Source organism: Taudactylus pleione, unplaced genomic scaffold (genome assembly GCF_031769625.1).
Source record: "Taudactylus pleione unplaced genomic scaffold, aTauple2 ptg000018l, whole genome shotgun sequence".
Lineage (NCBI taxonomy): Eukaryota > Metazoa > Chordata > Amphibia > Anura > Myobatrachidae > Taudactylus > Taudactylus pleione.
In genome coordinates this window covers 7,014,054-7,037,100 of record NW_028284420.1, presented here as the reverse complement: position 1 = coordinate 7,037,100, position 23,047 = coordinate 7,014,054, and the positions used below count along the sequence as shown (strand labels likewise).

At 46.4% G+C, this 23,047-nt stretch overlaps 1 protein-coding gene across 1 annotated transcript in view; it reads right to left on the bottom strand.

Annotated features, from left to right (window-relative positions):
* Nucleotides 1-22,739, bottom strand: part of KAT2A (lysine acetyltransferase 2A) — an 85,832-nt gene extending 63,093 nt beyond the window's left edge. The window contains exon 1 of the mRNA XM_088442467.1: nucleotides 22,440-22,739. Within this exon, the coding sequence (XP_088298593.1) occupies nucleotides 22,440-22,670 (231 nt within the window). The 5' untranslated portion in view covers nucleotides 22,671-22,739. The remainder of the gene's footprint in view (nucleotides 1-22,439) is intronic.
* Between the last annotated feature and the right edge of the window lie 308 nt (nucleotides 22,740-23,047).

Below are 23,047 nucleotides of genomic sequence, written 5' to 3'. Positions count from 1 at the left end.
CCATCATGGTCATGGCTGGGCAGAAGACCAAACATTCCACCTCTTTGGTCTGGCAATATTTCTATCCAAATCCGGACAACAACTGTCTTACCATATGTAAAGGTGAAATAAGTAAGGGTAGAGACGTTAACCACCTAGGAACATCCTCCCTTATACGGCACCTGCAGCGCGTTCATAAAAACTTACTGTCAAGTTCAGAAACTTTGGCTAAGACCGTAAGCAGTCCAGGGACACCTAAATCCCGTTGCCCTGTTGTATCCAAGCTCCTGCAAACCACACCGTCAACTCCATCCTCGTCAATTTCCTCCTTAGTCAGGATCGGAAGTAGTCCTGTAGGCCATGTCACTGGCATGACTGACTCTCCTATCCGGGATTCCTCCGGAGGATCCTGCATTGCTACGCCTACTGCTGCCGCTGCTGCTGGGAGTCGTTCATCATCCCAGAGAGGAAGTAGGACCACTACTTTTACTAAACAATTGACCCTCCAACAGTCCTTAGCGAGGTGGATGAAGTACGACAGCAGTCATCCTGAAGCAAAACATATAACTGAGGCCTTGACTGCTATGTTGGTGTTAGACGTGCGTCCGGTATCCGCCATTAGTGCAGTGGGATTTAGACAATTGATGGAGGTGTGTCCCCGGTTCCAAATCCCGTCTAGATTCCACTTCACTAGGCAGGCGATACCGAGACTGTACAGAAACGTCAGAAAAAGTGTCCTGAAATATGCGGTTGTACCCAATGTCCACTTAACCACGGACATGTGGACAAGTGGAACAGGGCAGACTAAGGACAATATGACTGTGACAGCCCACTGGGTAGATGTATCACCTTATGCAGCAACAACAGCAGCGTCACCAGTAGCAGCATCTCAGAAACGCCAGCTCGTTCCAAGGCAGGCTACGCTGTATATCACCGGTTTCAGTAAGAGGCACACCGCCGACAACCTCTTAGAGAAACTGAGGGAAATCATCGCCCAGTGGCTTACCCCACTTAGACTCTCCTGGAGATTTGTGAAATCTAACAACGCCACCAATATTGTGCGGGCATTACATCTGGGCAAATTCCAGCACGTCCCATGTTTTGCTCACACAATAAACTTGGTGGTGCAGAATTTTCTGAAGAGCGACAGGGGCGTGCAGGAGACACTCAGGGTGGCCCGAAAAATTTCTGGCCACTTTTGCCATTCAGCAACTGCGTGCACCTGTGTCATAAGTTAAGGGCCGGCTGGCTTGTCCGTTAAAGGATGCTGTAACCCCCAAAGTGCACTCCAAACAAAAAAAAAATATATTTTTTTTCTGTCTTTGTGAAATGTGTGGGCTGTAGCCGCACCTGCATCCTCAAAGCAGCAGCGTCAAGCGTGCGTCTGTCTGTCTGTTAAAGTATTACATCGGTGACAGCATCCAAGTAGGCATGTCAGACAGTCCGTACCTGTACTGGCAGGAAAAAGAGGCAATTTGGAGGCCCCTGTACAAACTGGCTCTATTTTACCTGAGTTGCCCCCCCACCAGTGTGAAATCCGAAAGAGTGTTTAGTGCAGCCAGGAACCTTGTAAGCGAAAGGTGTAGGAGGTTGCTTCCACAAAATGTGGAGAAGATGATGTTCATAAAAATGAATTATCAACTCTTCCAGGGACACCAGCCTCCAGAACGTACAGGAGGGACCTGTGGTGGTGGATTCCAGCGGGGACGAATTAATAAATACTCTGTGAGGATGAGGATGTATACAACACTGAAGAGGGTGAGGAATCGGTGGATGAGGAGGATGAGGACGACATCTTGCCTCCGTAGAGCCAGTTTGTGCAGGGACAGATTAATTGCCAGCTTGTTTTGTAGGGGCCCAAACGAACCAATCATTTCAGCCACAGTCGTGTGGCAGACCCTGGCACTGAAATGTTTGGTTTGTTAAATTGTGCATGTCCTGTTTATGCAACATAAGGGTGGGTGGGAGGGCCCAAGGACAATTCCATCTTGCACCTCTTTTTTTTCTTTGCATTATGTACTGTTTGGGGCCTAGTTTTTCAAACTGCCATCCTGTCTGCCACTGCAGTGTCACTCCTAGATGGGCTACGTGTTTGTGCCGCCCACTCGTGTCGCTTAGCATAGTCATCCAGCTACCTCGGTACAACCTTTAGGACATGAAAACACTATTGTGAGGTGTTCAGAATAGACTGGAAATGAGTGGATATTAAGGCTATTGAGGTTAATAATAGCATATGAGCAGAAAAACCTACAAATTCTGTGATTTTAGCTGTTTTTATGCTTTTTTTCAAAAAAATACAGATCCAAAACACAAAACCCAGAACCCGGAAGGGTGGTTTTGGCAAAACCAATCCAGATCCAAAACACTAAGAAAGATCCAGATCCAAAACACGAAAAGTGGCCGGCGCACACCCCTAATATTTACACACACACATATATATATTTATACATACATATATATATATATATATATATATATATATATATATATATATATATATATATATATATTACACACACACACACACACACACACATATAATATATATATATGTACACATACAAACTATATTATATATATATATATATATACACACATACTATATAATATATATATATGTACACATACAAACTATAATATATATACATACACACTATATAATTATATATATACGCACACACTAATATATATATACACACACACACGTGTATACACATACATACTATATTTTCTCTCTCTCTCTCTATATCTATATATATCTATATATATATCTATATCTATATATCTATATCTATATATATATATATACACACACACACACAATTTCCAAAGTGTGGGCACTCCTTATCCAGGTTAACTTGCCGTGGTGCTTAGTGCAAAACTTTGTGCTTTTAATCTACGTTTCGGGACTTTAAAATCCCTTCTTCAGGATATATCATGCTGTGTATCCTGAAGAAGGGATTTTAAAGTCCCGAAACGTAGTTTAAAAGCACAAAGTTTTGCACTATTTCTACAAAAGTCTCCTGAGTGCCGCCAGTTCTTTATTTCTATATTGTGGGGGATTCGTACCCCAGTGGAGGGCACCAGGAGCAGCTGTCTGCGGATATTGGAGGGGAGTGCCGGGCTGAATTTGGACTTGTGTATGTGTGTGTGTATATATATATATATATATATATATATATATATATATATTTTATGTATATATATATTTTTGTATATATATATTTTTATATATATATATATATATATATATATATATATATATATATATATATATATATATCTCTCCTTGGAAAAAAGGGGGTGCACTCACCAGTCTTCTTAAAAAGTCTTTTATTCCAACAATTAAAAATAAATACAGGATCAACGTTTCGGTCCCAACCATGGACCTTGACAATACTACCAGCGGCAGAAGACTGAAGAGGACTGTGGAGGAAGAAAGCAAAAGAGCTAACGAAGCTCCCTCCCGCAGCCTCTTTCACCATGCCGGCAGGCGGCCTTGGGCCACTGGTATTTTACTCCTTCCTAGACCACCAGGGTTGTCGGGCACTAGGCCCATGGGATAAATTCAGGCAATAGGCCTGTGGGTCTCTAGGCGGGCACAAGGCCCGAGCAACATAGGGGGCATTAGGCCCAATTGAAGGTATATGCCCCCCAAATAGGTGTGTGACTTGGGCATTAGGCCCAGGTCACTAGAGGGCCCACCTATTGTGCCCTTTAGTGTCACACACACCTATTAGGGGGGCAGATACCTTCATTGGACTGCATAGGTGGTCTGACAGGCATACGAGGGGCACTGCACAGGGGGACTGCTCCTGGGGGGCACTGCACAGGGGGACTGCTCCTGGGGGGCACTGCACAGGGGGACTGCTCCTGGGGGGCACTGCACAGGGGGACTGCTCCTGGGGGGCACTGCACAGGGGGAAAGTCGTATTACCTGAAAGATCATGGAGGCATTAAAACATGCATTTAAGGGGCTTGTGGGGATATCTGGCTGTTGGGGGTATCAGATCTGCATTTTAGGGGCATGTGGGGAGGTCTGAGGCATATGGGGAGCTCTAAAGCATAAATTATGATGGGACCCAGAAATGGTCAGGTAGGACCCAATTTTTTTAAAGTGGTGGGTCCCTGGGACCCACAAATTTTGTCGCTCACCGCGATCACTGCATACACACATTATAAAATATATATATATATATATATATATATATATATATATATATATACACATACATACATACACATACACACACATACATACACATACATACACATATATATACACATACACACACATATATATTAGGGGTGTGCACCGGCCGCTTTTCGTGTTTTGGATCTGGATCTTTCTTCGTGTTTTGGATCTGGATTGGTTTTGCCAAAACCACCCTTCCGTGTTTTGGGTTCTGGGTTTTGTGTTTTTTAGCTGTTTTTATGCTTTTTTAAAAAAAAAATACAGATCCAATCACAGAATTTGTGTGTTTTTCTGCTCCTATGCTATTATTAACCTCAATAACCTTAATTTCCACTCATTTCCAGTCTATTCTGAACACCTCACAATAGTGTTTTTATGTCCAAAAGGTTGCACCGAGGCAGCTGGATGACTATGCTAAGCGACACGAGTGGGCGGCACAAACACGTGGTCCATCTAGGAGTGACACTGCAGTGGCAGACAGGATGGCAGTTTGAAAAACTAGGCCCCAAACAGTACATAATTCAAAGAAAAAAAAGAGGTGCAAGATGGAATTGTCCTTGGGCCCTCCCACCCACCCTTATGTTGTATAAACAGGACATGCACACTTTAACAAACCAAACATTTCTGCGCCAGGGTCTGCCACACGACTGTGGCTGAAATGATTGGTTCGTTTGGGCCCCCACAAAACAAGCTGGCAATTAATCTGTCCCTGCACAAACTGGCTCTACGGAGGCAAGATGTCGTCCTCATCCTCCTCATCCACCGATTCCTCACCCTCTTCAGTGTTGTGTACATCCTCATCCTCACAGAGTATTAATTCGTCTCCGCTGGAATCCACAACCACAGGTCCCTCTGTACGTTCTGGAGGCTGGTCTCCCTGGAAGAGTTGATAATTAATTTTATGAACATCATCTTCTCCACATTTTGTGGAAGCAACCTCCTACGCCTTTCGCTGACAAGGTTCCCGGCTGCACTAAACACTCTTTCGGAGTACACACTGGAGGGGGGGGCAACTCAGGCAAAATAGAGCCAGTTTGTACAGGGACCTCCAAATTGCTTCTTTTTCCTGCCAGTACAGGTACGGACTGCCTGACATGCCTACTTGGATGCTGTCACCGATGTAATCCTTTAACAGACAGACGCACGCTTGTCGCTGCTGCTTTAAGGATGCAGGTGCGGCTACAGCCCACACATTTCACAAAGACAGAAAAAAAAAGAAGAATTTTTTTATTGTTTGTGTAGCGCACTTTGAGGGTTACACCACCCTTTAACAGACAGACGCATGCTTGTCACTGCTGCTTTGAGGATGCAGGTGGAATCTAGACGGGATTTGGAACCGGGGACACACTACCTCCATCAATTGTCTAAATCCCACTGCACTAATGGCGGATACCGGACGCACGTCTAACACCAACATAGCAGTTAAGGCCTCAGTTATACGTTTTGCTTCAGGATGACTGCTGTCGTACTTCATCCTCATCGCTAGGGACTGTTGGAGGGTCAATTGTTTAGTAAAAGTAGTGGTGTTCCTACTTCCTCTCTGGGATGATGAACAACTCCCAGCAGCAGCAACAGCACTAGGAGGAAGTGGTTCTTGATTTTTCCCTATTTTATTTTTATCGGAGAAAGTTTGGTCCTCCATTTATGTTATATTGATATATACGTGCGGCTAAGGCGCACACAAACACAGAAAATATTTTTTTATTTTTGCTGGAGAGTAGTGCACTTTGTGGGTTACACCACCCTTTAAGAAATGAGCCAGCCGGCTCTTTACTTATGGGACACAGGCGCACGCTTGGCACTGCTCCTTTGTTGATGCACGTGCAGCCACAGTGCACACAATTCACAAACACAGAAAATATTTTTTTATTTGGTTTGGAGTGTACTTTGGGGGTTACAGCACCCTTTAACGGTCAAGCCAGCCGGCCCTTTACTTATGACACAGGCGCACGCTTGGCACTACTTTGTTGATGCACGTGCGGCTACTGCGCACACAATTCACAAACACAGAAAAAATATTTATTTTTTTTTAGCACTGGGGGGAGCACCCCTGACGGACAGAGCACCGCCTGGACAACACTACAGCACCCCTTTAGGACTGGGACACTGGACAGGACTTTGGAGTGGACACAGCCCCTATGGACAACTGACTGCACAACACAACACAGCCAGCCCCTATGGACTTTGAAGTAGTGGACACAGCCCCTATTAACAACAGCAGCACAGCACAACACAGCACAGCACAGCACAGCACAACACTACTCTGCACTACACTACACTACACAGCCCAGCCAGCCTTAACTCCCACCCTCCCTCTTCACTGTCCACAGCCGAGTGAGAAAATGGCGCCGATGCGGGTACCTTATATAGGATTCAAAACCCGCGAGACCCGGAAGGCGGGATGATGACGTATTGCCTCGATTTCAGAAATCCGAACCCGCTCACCGCTAAAAAATATATATATATATTAGGGGTGAGCGGGTTCGGATTTTTGAAATCCGAACCCCCCCGAGCCCCCCCGATCCGAGTCCGATCCGAGTCAGGCTCGACTTTTCCCGCCTGACTCGGATCTGAAATCGAGGCAAAACGTCATCATCCCGCCTTCCGAGTCTCGCGGGTTTTGGATCCTATATAAGGTACCCGCGTCGGCGCCATTTTCTCACTCGGCTGTGGACAGTGAAGAGGGAGGGTGGGAGTTAGGGCTGTGTAGTGTAGTGTAGTGTAGTGCTGCTGTTGTCCACTACTTCAAAGTCCATAGTGGCTGGCTGTGTTGTGCTGTGCTGCTGTTGTTAATAGGGGCTGTGTCCACTACTTCAAAGTCCATAGGGGCTGGCTGGACTGTGTTGTGCAGTCAGTTCTCCATAGGGGCTGTGTCCACTCCAAAGTCCTGTGCAGTGTCCCAGTCCTAAAGGAGTGCTGTAGTGTTGTCCAGGGGGTGCTCTGTCCATCAGGGGTGCTCCCCCCAAGTGCTAAAAAAATAATATATTTTCTGTGTTTGTGAATTGTGTGCGCAGTAGCCGCACGTGCATCAACAAAGTAGTGCCAAGCGTGCGCCTGTGTCTTAAGTAAAGGGCCGGCTGGCTTGACCGTTAAAGGGTGCTGTAACCCCCAAAGTACACTCCAGTCCAAACCAAAAAAAAAATTATTTTCTGTGTTTGTGAATTGTGTGCGCAGTAGCCGCACGTGCATCAACAAATTAGTGCCAAGCGTGCGCCTGTGTCATAAGTAAAGGGCCGGCTGGCTTGACCGTTAAAGGGTGCTGTAACCCCCGAAAGTACACTCCAGTCCAAACCAAAAAAAAATTATTTTCTGTGTTTGTGAATTGTGTGCGCAGTAGCCGCACGTGCATCAACAAAGTAGTGCCAAGCGTGCGCCTGTGTCATAAGTAAAGGGCCGGCTGGCTTGACCGTTAAAGGGTGCTGTAACCCCCAAAGTACACTCCAGTCCAAACCAAAAAAAAAATTATTTTCTGTGTTTGTGAATTGTGTGCGCAGTAGCCGCACGTGCATCAACAAAGTAGTGCCAAGCGTGCGCCTGTGTCATAAGTAAAGGGCCGGCTGGCTTGACCGTTAAAGGGTGCTGTAACCCCCGAAAGTACACTCCAGTCCAAACCAAAAAAAAATTAATTTTCTGTGTTTGTGAATTGTGTGCGCAGTAGCCGCACGTGCATCAACAAAGTAGTGCCAAGCGTGCGCCTGTGTCATAAGTAAAGGGCCGGCTGGCTTGACCGTTAAAGGGTGCTGTAACCCCCGAAAGTACACTCCAGTCCAAACCAAAAAAAAATTATTTTCTGTGTTTGTGAATTGTGTGCGCAGTAGCCGCACGTGCATCAACAAAGTAGTGCCAAGCGTGCGCCTGTGTCATAAGTAAAGGGCCGGCTGGCTTGACCGTTAAGGGTGCTGTAACCCCCGAAAGTACACTCCAGTCCAAACCAAAAAAAAATTATTTTCTGTGTTTGTGAATTGTGTGCGCAGTAGCCGCACGTGCATCAACAAAGTAGTGCCAAGCGTGCGCCTGTGTCATAAGTAAAGGGCCGGCTGACTTGACCGTTAAAGGGTGCTGTAACCCCCAAAGTACACTCCAGTCCAAACCAAAAAAAATAATATTTTCTGTATTTGTGACTTGTGTGCACTGTGGCTGCACGTGCATCAACAAAAGAGCAGCGCCAAGCGTGCGCCTGTGTCCCATAAGTAAAGAGCCGGCTGGCTCATTTCTTAAAGGGCGGTGTAACCCACAAAGTGCACTACTCTCCAGCAAAAATAAAAAAATATTTTCTGTGTTTGTGTGCGCTTTAGCCGCACGTATATATCAATATAACATAAATGGAGGACCAAACTTTCTCCGATAAAAATAAAATAGGGAAAGATCAAGAACCACTTCCTCCTAGTGCTGTTGCTGCTGCTGGGAGTTGTTCATCATCCCAGAGAGGAAGTAGGAACATCACTACTTTTACTAAACAATTGACCCTCCAACAGTCCCTAGCGATGAGGATGAAGTACGACAGCAGTCATCCTGAAGCAAAACGTATAACTGAGGCCTTGACTGCTATGTTGGTGTTAGATGTGCGTCCGGTATCCGCCATTAGTGCAGTGGGATTTAGACAATTGATGGAGGTAGTGTGTCCCCGGTTCCAAATCCCATCTAGATTCCACCTGCATCCTCAAAGCAGCAGCGACAAGCGTGCGTCTGTCTGTTAAAGGGTGGTGTAACCCTCAAAGTGTGCTACACAAGCAATAAAAATATTCTTCTTTTTTTTTCTGTCTTTGTGAAATGTGTGGGCTGTAGCCGCACCTGCATCCTTAAAGCAGCAGCGACAAGCGTGCGTCTGTCTGTTAAAGGGTGGTGACACCCTCAAAGTGTGCTACACAAGCAATAAAAATATTCTTCTTTTTTTTTCTGTCTTTGTGAATTGTGTGGGCTGTAGCTGCACTTGCATCCTCAAAGCAGCAGCGACAAGCACGCGTCTGTCTGTTAAAGGGTAGTGACACCCTCAAAGTGTGCTACACAAACAATAAATATATTCTTCTTCTTTTTTGTGTCTTTGTGAATTGTGTGGGCTGTAGCCGCACTTGCATTCTCAAAGCAGCAGCGACAAGCGTGCGTCTGTCTGTTAAAGGGTGGTGTAACCCTCAAAGTGCGCTCCACAAACAATAAAAATATTCTTCTTTTTTTTTCTGTCTTTGCGAATTGTGTGGGCTGTAGCCGCACTTGCATCCTCAAAGCAGCAGCGACAAGCGTGCGTCTGTCTGTTAAAGGATTACATCGGTGACAGCATCCAAGTAGGCATGTCAGACAGTCCGTACCTGTACTGGCAGGAAAAAGAAGCAATTTGAAGGTCCCTGTACAAACTGGCTCTATTTTACCTGAGTTGCCCCCCCTCAAGTGTGTACTCTGAAAGAGTGTTTAGTGCAGCCGGGAACCTTGTCATCGAAAGGCGTAGGAGGTTGCTTCCACAAAATGTGGAGAAGATGATGTTCATAAAATGAATTATCAACTCTTCCAGGGAGACCAGCCTCCAGAACGTACAGAGGGACCTGTGGTTGTGGATTCCAGCGGGGATGAATTAATACTCTGTGAGGATGAGGATGTACACAACACTGAAGAGGGTGAGGAATCGGTGGATGAGGACGACATCTTGCCTCCGTAGAGCCAGTTTGTGCAGGGACAGATTAATTGCCAGCTTGTTTTGTGGGGGCCCAAACGAACCAATCATTTCAGCCAGTCGTGTGGCAGACCCTGGCGCTGAAATGTTTGGTTTGTTAAAGTGTGCATGTCCTGTTTATTCAACATAAGGGTGGGTGGGAGGGCCCAAGGACAATTCCATCTTGCACCTCTTTTTTTTCTTTGCATTATGTATAGTTTGGGGCCTAGTTTTTCAAACTGCCATCCTGTCTGCCACTGCAGTGCCACTCCTAGATGGACCACGTGTTTGTGCCGCCCACTCGTATCTCTTAGCATAGTCATCCAGCTACCTCGGTGCAACCTTTTGGACATAAAAACACTATTGTGAGGTGTGAGGTGTTCAGAATAGACTGGAAATTAGTGGATATTAAGGTTATTGAGGTTAATAATAGCATAGGAGCAGAAAAACCCACAAATTCTGTGATTTTAGCTGTTTTTATGCTTTTTTTCAAAAAAAATACAGATCCAAAACACAAAACCCAGAACCCAAAACACGGAAGGGTGGTTTTGTCAAAACCAATCCAGATCCAAATCCAAAACACGAAAAGTGGCCGGTGCACACCCCTAATATATATATATATATATATATATATATATATATATATATATACACACACACACACACACATACACACACACAAACTATATATATATATATATATATATATCTATATCTATGCACACACACACATATGTATATACACACAGTGTTCCAGCTAGGCTGTTTTAGCGGGGCGCGGCGCCCTGCCCTCCTTCTGGAGGGCAAAAAGCACCCTGCCCTCCAGGAGGAGGGCAAAAAGCGCCCTGCCCTAACAGCCTTCGGGAGCCGTTCTCACCCGCGGGACGCAGTGTCCCGCGGGTGGACAAACATGCGGTGACCCGGTCACCGCCGGGGAATAGACGCCGGGGCGCATGCGCCCGGCGTCTATTCTCCCTTTCTGCAGCGCTTGGGGGCTGCCTGGCATGTCCGTAAGCGCCGGGCACGCCCCCAAGTATGACGAAAAGGGGGACGCGTCTTATAGACACGCCCCCTTTTTTGTAACCACGCCCCTTTTCAGACGCGCACAACATTGCCCTCTCTAGCTCCGGCGCCCTGCCTGCCGCCGGAGCTAGAGGGAACACTACACACTATATATATATATAATAGGTTTGCACGAATATATCTTTTTAATGTTTAATAGATGTTTTTTAATATATTTAGTGATAGCATTAAATGTAAAAGGTGATATATTTCACATTATATTGTGTAGAGTTTGGACTATAGGTAGGGCGCACAACCCCCCAATAGTAAGGATTAGCTATATAAGTACGTATGGATTGATAAATATATTTCCCTTATTTAATAAAATGAATAAGTGCGCGAATGCATGGGTTAACAAATTGGGTCGCTATAATAACGCAGTGATGCTAGTGCATGAGTTAACATATTGCGTTGCCATGATAACGCAGTGACGCAGGCAAGCTCTCCGTATGCTTTGATGGTCACATGGAAGTGTGTGACGTCGAGGTGGGTTGGAGGTTTGTTGTCTCGCGGGAGCACGGAGCGGACATGGGAGACTGAATTAAACATGCGCATGCGCAGACGGCTGGAACGCACGCCAGCCGGAAACACAGGTGTGATGATTAGATCAAGGATAAAGTTTAAAAGTCCTGCTAATATGGGGGTTTGTTGCGCCTTAGCAGTATACCACGCTGGATTGTTGACAAGTCTTTGTGAGTCTAGAACGGCCCTAAAGTGGACCGAAGTCGACAGACATTGATTGCATAAGTATTTTGACTGTTATATGAACCGCTTTACATGCATTTTACAAGGTTTGGACAATATGCTCCAGTAATGGTGTTGTGTTTACTGGGTGGTGAATAAAACACATTTTGTGATAAGAATATTGAAACAAGGAGTAGTGCCTTCACTTTGTGGACTTATATATATATATATTTTTTTTTTCTTTTTAAACTTCACTCACTACATACTTAGGACCATATTCAATTAACGGCGAATAATCAGACCCAATACGTTAAAACCATTTTTTTTTTCCTACCAAAATTTGCGCGGTTGTTTTTCGACAAAGTACACAACTTACAAAAATGTTTTAGGGTAATTTATCATTTGGAGGGGTGCCCAAGGGTTTCTGAAAGAAATCTCCAAATTTTTAGCCAAAAATAGGGATTGTGCATTTTCTCTCTCCTGGTCTGGGATGGAGAAAACTTATTTTACAGTTTTTTTTTCTCCATTTTTGCAAAGCATCTGTTTTCGCCAATGGCAAAAAAGTAAGTTTTTGCTGTTAATTGAATACGGCCCTTAGTGTTCATTCTAGCACCCTGCACCTGTCACCAGCTGTGTAGTTCCCCTTTCATGCCTGGGGTGTCGCTCTCTGCTCTGGTGCTTTTAGCGCACTGAGATCTGTACCAGTGGTTTGTTGCATTAGCTGAGTGTGATGGACGCACCAGAGCAGAGAGCGACACCCCAGGCAGGAAAAATGGGATTTTGGTACCTACCGGTAAATCCTTTTCTCTGATTCCACAGGGGACACTGGAGGTGCTTACGCTGGGGTATAGAGGCATGGTTAACTGGAGCCGGCACTTTAAATAATTTAGAAGTGTGAAGCTCCTCCCCCTCTATGACCCATCAGCCCTCAGTTTAGAAAATGAAGACCGAGAGGAGATGGAGAACAAGCGGAGTAAGAAAAGGAGAGAACACACAATATATCATACAACATACAGAACAAGCTGAACAGGCAGGCTAATAGCGCAGAGGTGGGCGTCCAGTGTCCCCTGTGGAATCAGAGATAAGGATTTACAGGTAGGTACCAAAATCCCATTTTGTCTTTCATCCACTAGGGGACACTGGAGGTGCTTAAGCTGGGGACGTCCCAAAGTTTTCCCCACGGGCGGGAGAGCTCTGCGGCACCTGCAGAACTAGGCGGCCAAAACGGGATGCCGAAGTAGCAAACGTATCAAAGTTATAAAACTTGACAAACCTGTGAACTGAAGACCAAGCGGCCGCACGGCACAATTATGACGTGGAGGCTCCTCTACCGGCCGCCCATAATGCACCCACAGAACGTGTGAAATGAGCCTAATGGACGAAGGAGGCAGACGGTCGACACTAACATAAGCCTGATGAATAGTCAGCCGAATTCAACGTGCCAAAGTCTGCTTAGACGATGGTCAACCCCTCTGAACAGCATCAGAGAGGACAAAAAGTGACTCAGACTTACGGAGGGACGCTGTCCTGGCAACATAGATGCAGAGAGCCCCAACCACATCCAAGGTAGAAGTAACACCAGAGTCCTTCACCAACAACGGTACCACAATAGGCTGATTGATATGAAAAGCCGACAACCCTGGCAAGGAAAGCGGCTGCCGTCCGGAGTTCCGCCCTATCAGCATGAAACACAAGGTAAGGTGGCTTATAAGACAGAGCACCCAATTCTGAAACTCTACGAGCCGAAGCGAGAGCCAGGAAGAGAACAGTCTTCCAAGGCAGGTACTTAAGATCAACCTCCTCCAAAAGGTTCAAACATGGGCGACTGAAGAAATAGAAGCACTAAGTTTAGATCCCAGGGAGCTATTGGAGGTACAAAAGTAGGCTGCACGCTCAAGACCCCTTGAAGAAATGTCTGCACCTCAGGAATGAGGGCCAATTTCCAATTTCCTTTGAAAGAAAATGGAAAAGGCAGAGACCTGCACCCTTAAGGTTCCCCGACGAAGGCCAGAATCCAGACCTGTCTGAAGGAAAAGCAGAAACCGGGTGAGATATAAGCACGCCAAATGCGATAATGCGCAGCCGAAACTGGCTTCCTGGCGCGTCTGGGATGCCTCTGCGTCTTAGGATATCGGTTTCAAGAGCCACCCCGGTAAACGCAGTTGCGCTAGGTTGGGGTGTATGAAAGGGCCCTGCTGTAGAAGATCCGGGCGCAGAGGAAGGGACCACGGATCGTCTGACAATAGGGATCGAAGGTCCGAGAACCAACTTCTCCGAGGCCAGTTCGGAGCCACGAGAATTACAGAGGCTGTCGCTTGTCTTATCCTTTTTAGAAGACAAGGAAGAAGCGGAATCGGAGGAAAAAAGGTATACGAAGTCATAGATCCACTGACTTGTCAGAGCATTTACTGCTTCCGCCTGCGGATCTCGAGTTCTTGACACGTATACTGGTAGCTGACAATTCAGTTGTGACGCCATGAGGTCAATCTGAGGATATCCTCATCGACGTATCAGCACGTTGAACACGTCTGGATGAGGCTTCCATTCCCAGGGATGGATATCCTGTCGACTTAGGTAAACTGCTTCCCAGTTGTCCACACCCAAGATGAATACCGCCGACAGGATTACTGACTGGTTCTCGGCCTACTGGAGGATCAGAGTTACTTCTCGCATAGTCATGCGACTCAGAGTTCCTCCTTGGTGGTTGATGTAAGCAACGGGCGTTGCGTTGCCGGACTGAACTCTTACCGGATGAGCCTTTAAAATTCTGTTGCCTCTATTAGAGCATCGTAAAAAGCTCTCAGTTCCAACGCATTTATGGGCCACTTCTGTTCTAGAGGGGACCCTCTGAAAGTGGCAAACGAGGACTACTGCTCCCCATCCTCGGAGGCTGGCATCCATTGTTACAATGATCCAGTCCCACACTCCGAATCTCCAGCCCGCTAAAAGATTTGTGGATTGCGTCCACCAGCGAAGGGCCATTCTGGTAATCGGGCTCAGACGGATCTGTCGATGTAGAAGCAGATGAGACCCTGCCCCTGTGCTAACAGGTCCAGCTGAAAAACCTTGGAGTGAAACCGGCTGAACTGTAGTGCCTCGAAAGCAGCTACCCTCTTTCCTAAGAGGCGCAGACAAAGAAGCATTGACACCTTCTTTGGACTGAGGACCAGCTGAACTAACAACCGGATATCCCTGGCCTTGTCTGTTGGAAGAAAAATCCTCTGTGATTCCGTATCCAATATCATGCCCAGAAATAGAAGCTTCTGGGGCGGATTGAGATTTGACTTCTTGAAGTTGATTATCCAACCGTGTTGGGTAAGAGTGTGATAGGTCAGTAAGGCATGATCTAATAGAAGAGATACCGATGGAGCCTTGAGCAACAGATTGTCCAAATAAGGGATTATGGGCCTGATTCAGAGCCGGACACTATTTGCGAACGGTCGTTCAGAAAAAGGGGCCGGCTATTTAAATTGAGCGCTCGCTCTTTGTGGTCTGTTGACGCCTCTATGTCTGAGCGAGCGAGCGAACAAACAAAACATGCGCTCGCTATTTTGTAAAGACGCCCCCTGGCTGTTCGCATCATATGTCATCTCCGCTATTTATTAGATTAATCGAGTACAAAAGGCGTCTGAACTGCTCGCAGTGGTTGTGGTAGGTTTTACTTCCCGCAATCACTTCGAGCAGTTCAGGCTAAAAGACAACCAAGTGACGTGGTCGATGACGCTTTGTTAATTATGCACACAAATTAAACGCCTGTTTTGACCGTTTGGCACGCCTGCGTTCGGATCTCCACTCCCCGTTTTCAAGCACCTTCCCCTGTTACCACCCACAAACGCCTCATCCTGTCACTCAAATTAGCAGACCCTCGCTGTTTTGCGAGCGCACGATTTCCGACCGCAATGACTGGTTGGCGCATTCGCATTACGACCCATACGCATGCGCAGATGTGCGAACATCGCTGGGAGCGAGCGGCCGCTTATGAGCGGCTCTGAATCAGGCGCTATGTTCACTCCTGATGACCGAAGAAGAACGATCATGACTGACATGATTTTGGTGAATATGCGGGGAGCCGAGGATAACCCGAACGGCAATGCCCGAAACTGGTAATGATCTTTCAATATGGCAAAACGCAGAAAAGCTTGGTGTGGTTCCCAATGGGAACATGGAGATAAGCAACCTTGATATCCAGGGATAATAAGAACTCCCCTGGTTATAAGCTCGCAATGACGGACTGCAGATGTTCCATTTTGAAACAAATCATCTTCAGAGACAGGTTTTAAGGACTTGAGGTTTAAGATGGGTCTGACTGCACCATTCGGTTTGGGCACTACAAACAGGTTTGAGTAAAGCCCCATACCTCGCTGATGCTCCGGAACCTGCAAGCGGGCTCCCACCGCAGGAAACCCCAGGTGGGACGGAAGACCATCAAGCCACCTGTTTCTCAGCTGCTTTATGCTCTGGTCTACGTGCAACAGTGTGTGGACGACCTCTACCTCGGCAGCCTCTTGGTTGCGTGGAAGCACCTCTGGCTCTATCACGAAAGGAATGAAACGAAGGTCCAGTATAAGGTCTTCTGGAAGCCGGAGCAGTAGAAGGGAGGAAAGAGGACTTACTCCCCCGTGGCCTGGGATATCCACTTGTCCAATTCCGGGCCAAAAAGCATGTCACCCGTGAATGGTAAACCCTCAACCGCACGCTTGGACTCTGCGTCCGCCTGCCAAGCGCGCAACCACAGAGCTCTCAGAAATAGTAGATGCAGATATGCGGGCACTAATCTGACTGATATCCTTGGACACTTCTCCTAAATAAACTGCACTCACAGATGTGTTCTGCTAGTAGACATAATTCTGCTCTGGAAGTACCAGAGTGTAATCAACTGGTCAACCCAGCAAACCACAGCCTTGTTAACCCAGGCAGTAACAAGGGTAGGTATAAGCTGAGCTCCTGCTGCGGTATATATAGATCACAGTGTTGTCTCAAACTTACGATCCGAAGGGTCCTTTTAAACAGTAGCTCCCGACACCGGAACTGCTGTTTTCTAGACTGAAAACAGGCGCATCTACAGGAGGTTGTGTTTCCTAGTTCTCCATCATGGATGATGGAAAGGGGTAGCTAGACGGAAACCTACGTGGAATTTGGAACCGCTTATCCGGCTGTTTCCAGGCCACTGATAACTGTTGTTGAAGTTGTTGTGAGAACGGAAAAACCACCAAACTCTTAGGTTGTTCGTGAAATAGTTCACACTCCTGGGATGCAGTAACTATCTCCTCAGGCAAATTAAGGACCTTTCTGACTGCCAAGATTAGAGATTCCACCCCGGGGAAGGCGGACTCTAACTCCTGAGAGGTTTCTTGTAAAACTTCCTCCAATTCACCCTCTACGGTATCCTCTATGGTGAGGAATTCTTCGTCCGACTCTTCTGACTGGAGAACAGTCATTAAAGTACGCTCTTGTGACTTTTTTTTTTGTGGTACGAAGCGGAGGGTGCAGGCACCGTTGTACCCATCACCTCAACCAGGGTGTCTCCTGCGCGCCTCAGCCAACTCCGATGATAAGTCTGACATACCTCCTACCATGTCAGTGGCCCATGGCAGAGCAGAAGAGCTAGTAATCGCCATCTGTGAATCCGTTGTTATACAAGCATCACATAACGTGGACCGAGTGGCATGTGGCTTGGTCTGTTTGTTGTTACACTTGGAACAGAAACAGCTTTTGAGAAGTCTTGGTTCTGTTGGACATGGTACACACAGTCACCCAGAGAAACACAGCATAAAACAGAAAAGACACAGACAAGATAAACAAGAAGGCTGTGGGACACAGAGGAGGAGAAACCCCCCTCCCATAGATCAGATTCCCCTGCACTTACACCCCAATTACTTACAGCCTCTCTACCAGGGATGTAATCAGGAGATGTACTTGTGCAGCACAGGAATGGCAGCAGAGGAATCCAGCCTTCTGTGTCTCTACACTGCAATCTCCTGTATAGAGATGCAGTATGAGCTGCTGTGTAATAAAGAACAGCAGCCCTGCTGTTATACGGCCGCTTGCCGCATAGAGACCCGCGCTGCCTTTAAGCTCCGCCCCCTTCTTTATGCCCTGAAGGGCTATACAAGATGGCTTCTGTGGCCATTACCCTCCCCCCGCACGCCTCACACCGCGTGTACAGCGGGGAGAGTTAGAGCAGGTGGCCGCGCTTGTAGCGCACTTAACCTGCCGCCCCGCGCCACTGTAACAGCGGGGAGAGGGAGAGCCGAGTGACTATCTAATCAGCGGCAGGAGGGACAGCAGGGAGCCGCGCTGAACAGCGGGTGGAGGGAGAGCAGGAAGCCACGCTGAACAGCGGGTGGAGGGAGAGCAGGGAGCCACGCTGTTGTAACGCTCTGCATAAGCTGCCCAGCACACTAAGTTTGTAACAACGCTCGGTAGTGGTGGGGCTGGGAGCCGGGGGATGCGCAGGTGGTTACTCACTGCGTTGTTCCCCATAGAAGTCTCTCTGCAGTCAGCACTTTTCTTCCTTGTTGAGAATGTGCTGTGGCGGTAAGGAGCTGTCAGTGCTTTTTATATAAGCACTGTGCACTCCTTCCTGCCTTCTATAAAGGACAGGGTGCCAGGTACCCGGACCTCACCTTAAGAGAGGTGGCGAGGGGTACCTAAAAGTGTCAAAAAGATGCTATAAAATAAAAAACCTAAATAAATAAAATAGATGTGTCGCTGGAGCACACGGATTGTGACCAGCTCCTAGTAGGCACATTTTGTAAACCCGGGCTGTTGGGGCATAGAGGGGGAGGAGCTTCACACTTCTAAATTATTTAAAGTGCCGGCTCCAGTTAACCACGCCTCTATACCTCAGCGTAAGCACCTCCAGTGTCCCCTAGTGGATGAAAGAGAAACAGGATCTGCACGAGTTGTGACAGGTGCAGGGTGCTAGAATGAAGACTATACTTACATACTTCCTGGTGCTGTTCGGTCCTCTTGTCCATGTAAACATCATGGGGTTAGACTGTATATACGCCGCTTCCCCTGAGTCTGACAGAACCCATGAGGATTCCTGGATTTTAGCCATGATTGGCTAGAAGTCAGCCCACACTTAGCCAATTCACTTTTTAAATTTCTCAATTTGAAACTTTTGACTTATAGGTGCTGCGAAAATATGCTGATACTCTAGGGCGCCATGATACAAGAAGGATTGGAAACCAATGCCATATGAGAAGTTTTCTAGGTTTAATGGATTATTTTTGTCGAGAATGAACTTCCTGTCAGCTCATAAAACATGCCCTTTCTGCTGGAATTACAACTTCAGTATCCCTTATGTATTATGAGAGCAGAAAATTATTTATATGAAAAGGATAGCTGCAGGGACATATCTAAACTGTTGTCCTAATGGTGCATACACACGGTCAGATCTGTCAGATGAACAATTTGAACGATTTTACCAATGATTTCAGACATTATTAAAATGAATGGAATCGTCCAAATCTGATTGCAAACACATCAGATGTCAGATATCGTTATCTGACATGCAGGAACGTGCATCGTTCATCGTTGCAGGCTCAAGTCATTTTCTTTCAGATATGAACGATTTTTAAAATTGTTATCGTTCAGATCTAACACAAAATCTGACAGTGTATGTACCACAACTCTTCCAGATTCTACAGTGGTCAAAGAGAGAAAGACGCTCAACAGTAAGCTGTAACCTACTAATCTCATAGTTGAGAAAAGACTGGACAGTCCTTATACTGTAAAGCTGGCCACACACTAGACCAACTTACATCCAACCAGCCAACTAGTTGATTGGTTGGAATGAAAATCTGGTAAGGAATGAAAGCAAATGACAATCAGCAATTTTCTCCCAAACTCCGGAAAATGGACTAAAAACTGTTGTTTGAACAAACTGTTTTCATCAAACATTTAACAAACTTGTCTGACGACCATTTTCATCTGTTTTCTTTCATTTAGGAGCAAATTGCTGATCATCATTTACTCCCAGACATTACCAGATTTTAATTCCAACCAATCAACTAGTTGGCTGGTTGGATGAAAGTTGGTCTAGTGCAGTGTTGGCTAACCTTGACACGCCAGCTGTTATGGAACTACATAACCCAGCATGCACTGCTACAGTTTTGCTATTAGGGCATGCTAAAACTGTGGCAGGGCATGCTGGGATATATAGTTCCACAACAGCTGGAGTGTCAAGGTTAGCCAACACTGGTCTAGTGTGTGGCCAGCTTTAGTGTATACCCAGAATATTCCACTGTATACAAAAACAAACTGCCAATGCATTGCACAAACACAGACTTGCTTATAATCACATTAAAGACCAATACAATTAAAAAGGTTTTCCAAACTACTGATGTTTGAAAAATGTCAGACTCACTAGTTTTAAGCTAGTACAATCTATGTAAATTGGAATGACATTGTAACCCATTGTTTCAAACGTCACTGTACCAACTCACGTTTGTACTTGTGGGTGGTATCATTACACTTGCATTGCTTTTCTGATGCTGCCTGCTAAATTTGTTTTCTTGTAATTCAGAACAAATGATTATTATTCTTCTTTATTTATACGGTGCCACAAGGGTTCCGCTGCGCCTTATAACATACATAAAATTTATTGAGATCAAAAGTGTCCTCAAGTACACGTTAACCACAGATTGCCAAACAATCACGAGACATGCAATTGCATTGGCATTTAAACATGTTGTTGAAACGCTCGAAAAAGGTAGCTGACCAGAGCAAATGCACTTCTCATATACTATTCTCAAATAAGTTGAACCAATGGGCTCGATCCTATTCTGCGCGAAGTAAATAGCTGCGGGAATCAGCTCCTGGAGCTATTCAATACACCGCGCAGCTAACCCCGACTAAGGATTTCTTCTCGCACCCCTTCGGGCATGCGAGCAGAAATAAACAAAAGTCCTGGCGCGAGGCTGTTTTCTGCCCATCGCGCCTGGAAAACAGCATCGCGCCGGGAAGTTAGGTCAGGGGAATGCCCGTTCTCGCGCCTTAAACAGGCTGTTTAGTCGCGAGAACGGGCATTCTCCGACTAAACACTGCACACAATTGAATAGCTCCGGGAGCTATCTCCCGGCGCTATTTACATCGCAGGCAATTGAATCGAGCCCAATGTGAGGAACCAGCTATTCAATTGGCTATACAAATGCTAATCAAACTCAAGCTACAAACACAAAACTAGTCACCCAGAAGGGGCTGCACACAAAGCATTTAGCAGTCCAGGCAACAACACAAAATCAAACAGTGAAAAACTCTAAAAGTGATAATTTTAATACAGACACAATCTTTAAATAAAATTGTCATAGTTAAAAAGGGTATGGTCATACAAAGTAACATTTTAAAGCTACTTCATTCTGCTTTTATTGAACTTCTTTATTAGTTGCTCCCTAAAAAATATGACTTATGAATTGAATGATAATGGGTCCAAATTGAGAGTTGTATGCTAATGCCTACAGGAGGAATCTGAAGGAAATAGAAAGTCTCCTGCTAGCATCTCAGATCTGATGCTTGTATCTAAAGACGCAGGATTGGCTCAACATCGCAATGATTGCATTATTGCCCATCTGAGTAAGCCTAAGCTAACACAGAATGGCCACCGTCTGGCTCCTTGCGATGCAGACACTGGCCTCAGCGCTGTCAGAAAATGTGCCCCCGTTTTCAGAAAAAACATAGGCAGCGCCACCCCATCCCCAGTCCCAAACATCCACAGAATGTCACTCATGCTGTGGCTTGGGGGTACTGCGTTAGAGCTTGCAGGACTCATTCTGCACATGCTCAGTATGGAATTTGCTCATGAGCAGTCCACCCACAAATGGAATTGTACGGGTTTACATACAACTCTGAATCAGGTCCAATATTAGGCTATAATTTGTACACTTTGGGCCAGAAGCTGAGTGAGTAGAGACATCTGAGTGAGTGGGCCCAGTGGAGTTTCTATATTTGGTGCACACCGGCCCCTGGGTCCAGGGAGCCCACACCGCACCCATATATTATACTCCTCTCTCTGGAGTCCCAAGTCGTTGCCGCACAAGTCTCCGGGAAAAAGGCTCAGTGGCCATTTTCCCAGAGAATTGGGCTTGCATAGTAGAGAAGTCAGCGGGAACATGGTGCAGACGCCATGCTCCCAGAGACCTGGGCACACCAGAGTCTACTCATTTTTGCATTGCAAGAGAGGAGGAAACTGCACACAGGTCCCCTCCATTCTTAAGCTGCCCCTGGGTGGGCATACCCTGCACCAGCGCCTACTGTGTATGGTTGGCTGTATTTCTCCTTCGTGCTAGGGACCTGGAAGTGACATGAGTGAGGGCGGAAGCGCAGTTCCAGCCCATAACAGCCAGCTAAAAAAGTACTTTGTCCCCACTTAAACAAGTTTGTTGTCCACTCGCCACGCTCTCCACATGGTTATATTCCCCCTTTATGCCCACTTGGATGGCAGGGAATGACGCTGGACACTGGCTGATGACGTCAGGGTACTCTCCGTGAAGGGGATTTAGACATTACCGAAAAATGGAGCCAGCATTATTTTCTTGATCTCTGCATCTGAGGCGGCTGCAGTGTAAGTATATTACATGGAGGCAGGGTGTACATACTGTATGCTACTGTTCCCAAACGGCACCGGCAGACATTTTAAGATAGTTGGCTCTTTGTAGTTATGGCTTTTGCCAAAAAATGCATTTGGTTTGCAATTGTGGGCAACTCTGCATCAGCCCTATATCTCTATACCCATCACTGCTTTAGTAATAGTATCTTCTAAATAGCTGGTAACCCTAGAGAAAAACCAAACACATTTAATAATGGAAACCTGCACAATGAAAGGACTCCCCATCTCCAGTGCAACAGAGAACATCACGCCCCTCTATTATTTACCTTGCACGCCGAGAACACTCCAAGCTTCTCGAGCTTCTTGGCCCGGGGAAGGGCTCTGACTTGGGCTTTCCTCTGACTGGCCCTCTGCTGCTGGCTCAGCCCGGGTCGGGCAGGATCACTGCTGCTGGAGCTGCTGCTGCTCGCCGCGGCAGAGGTCCCGCTCTGGCCGCTGGCTGGGGACTGTTGCTGCAGACTGCTCCTGGACTGCGAGGCCTGGACCAGCTCAGCCATAGCAACGATGTACGCCGCGCGCAAATTCAATAAAGTTGAGCAGTTCAATCGAGGCCATCTGCTAACCACCGCGCATGCGCGACGCGAGAGGGACGCTGGGAATTGTAGTTGTATTCCAATCCCTGCTCAAACTCGCCTGTTGATTACCTTGTTCTAGAATCTAGACCTAACCTTGATTACCCACGCAAAAAAAGAAAGTTATTGTCCATAAGGTGAGTTTAGTCAAAAAGCTACAGCGTACCCCGAACATACAATTAACAACTTCCTGAAAACTTCCATAGAACAACTTAGGCCTTATTATATCCAAAGAAATTGTACTTTTTCTTTACCCACATATCAAATACAACGCATTATTACTTGTAATTTAAGGATCACTG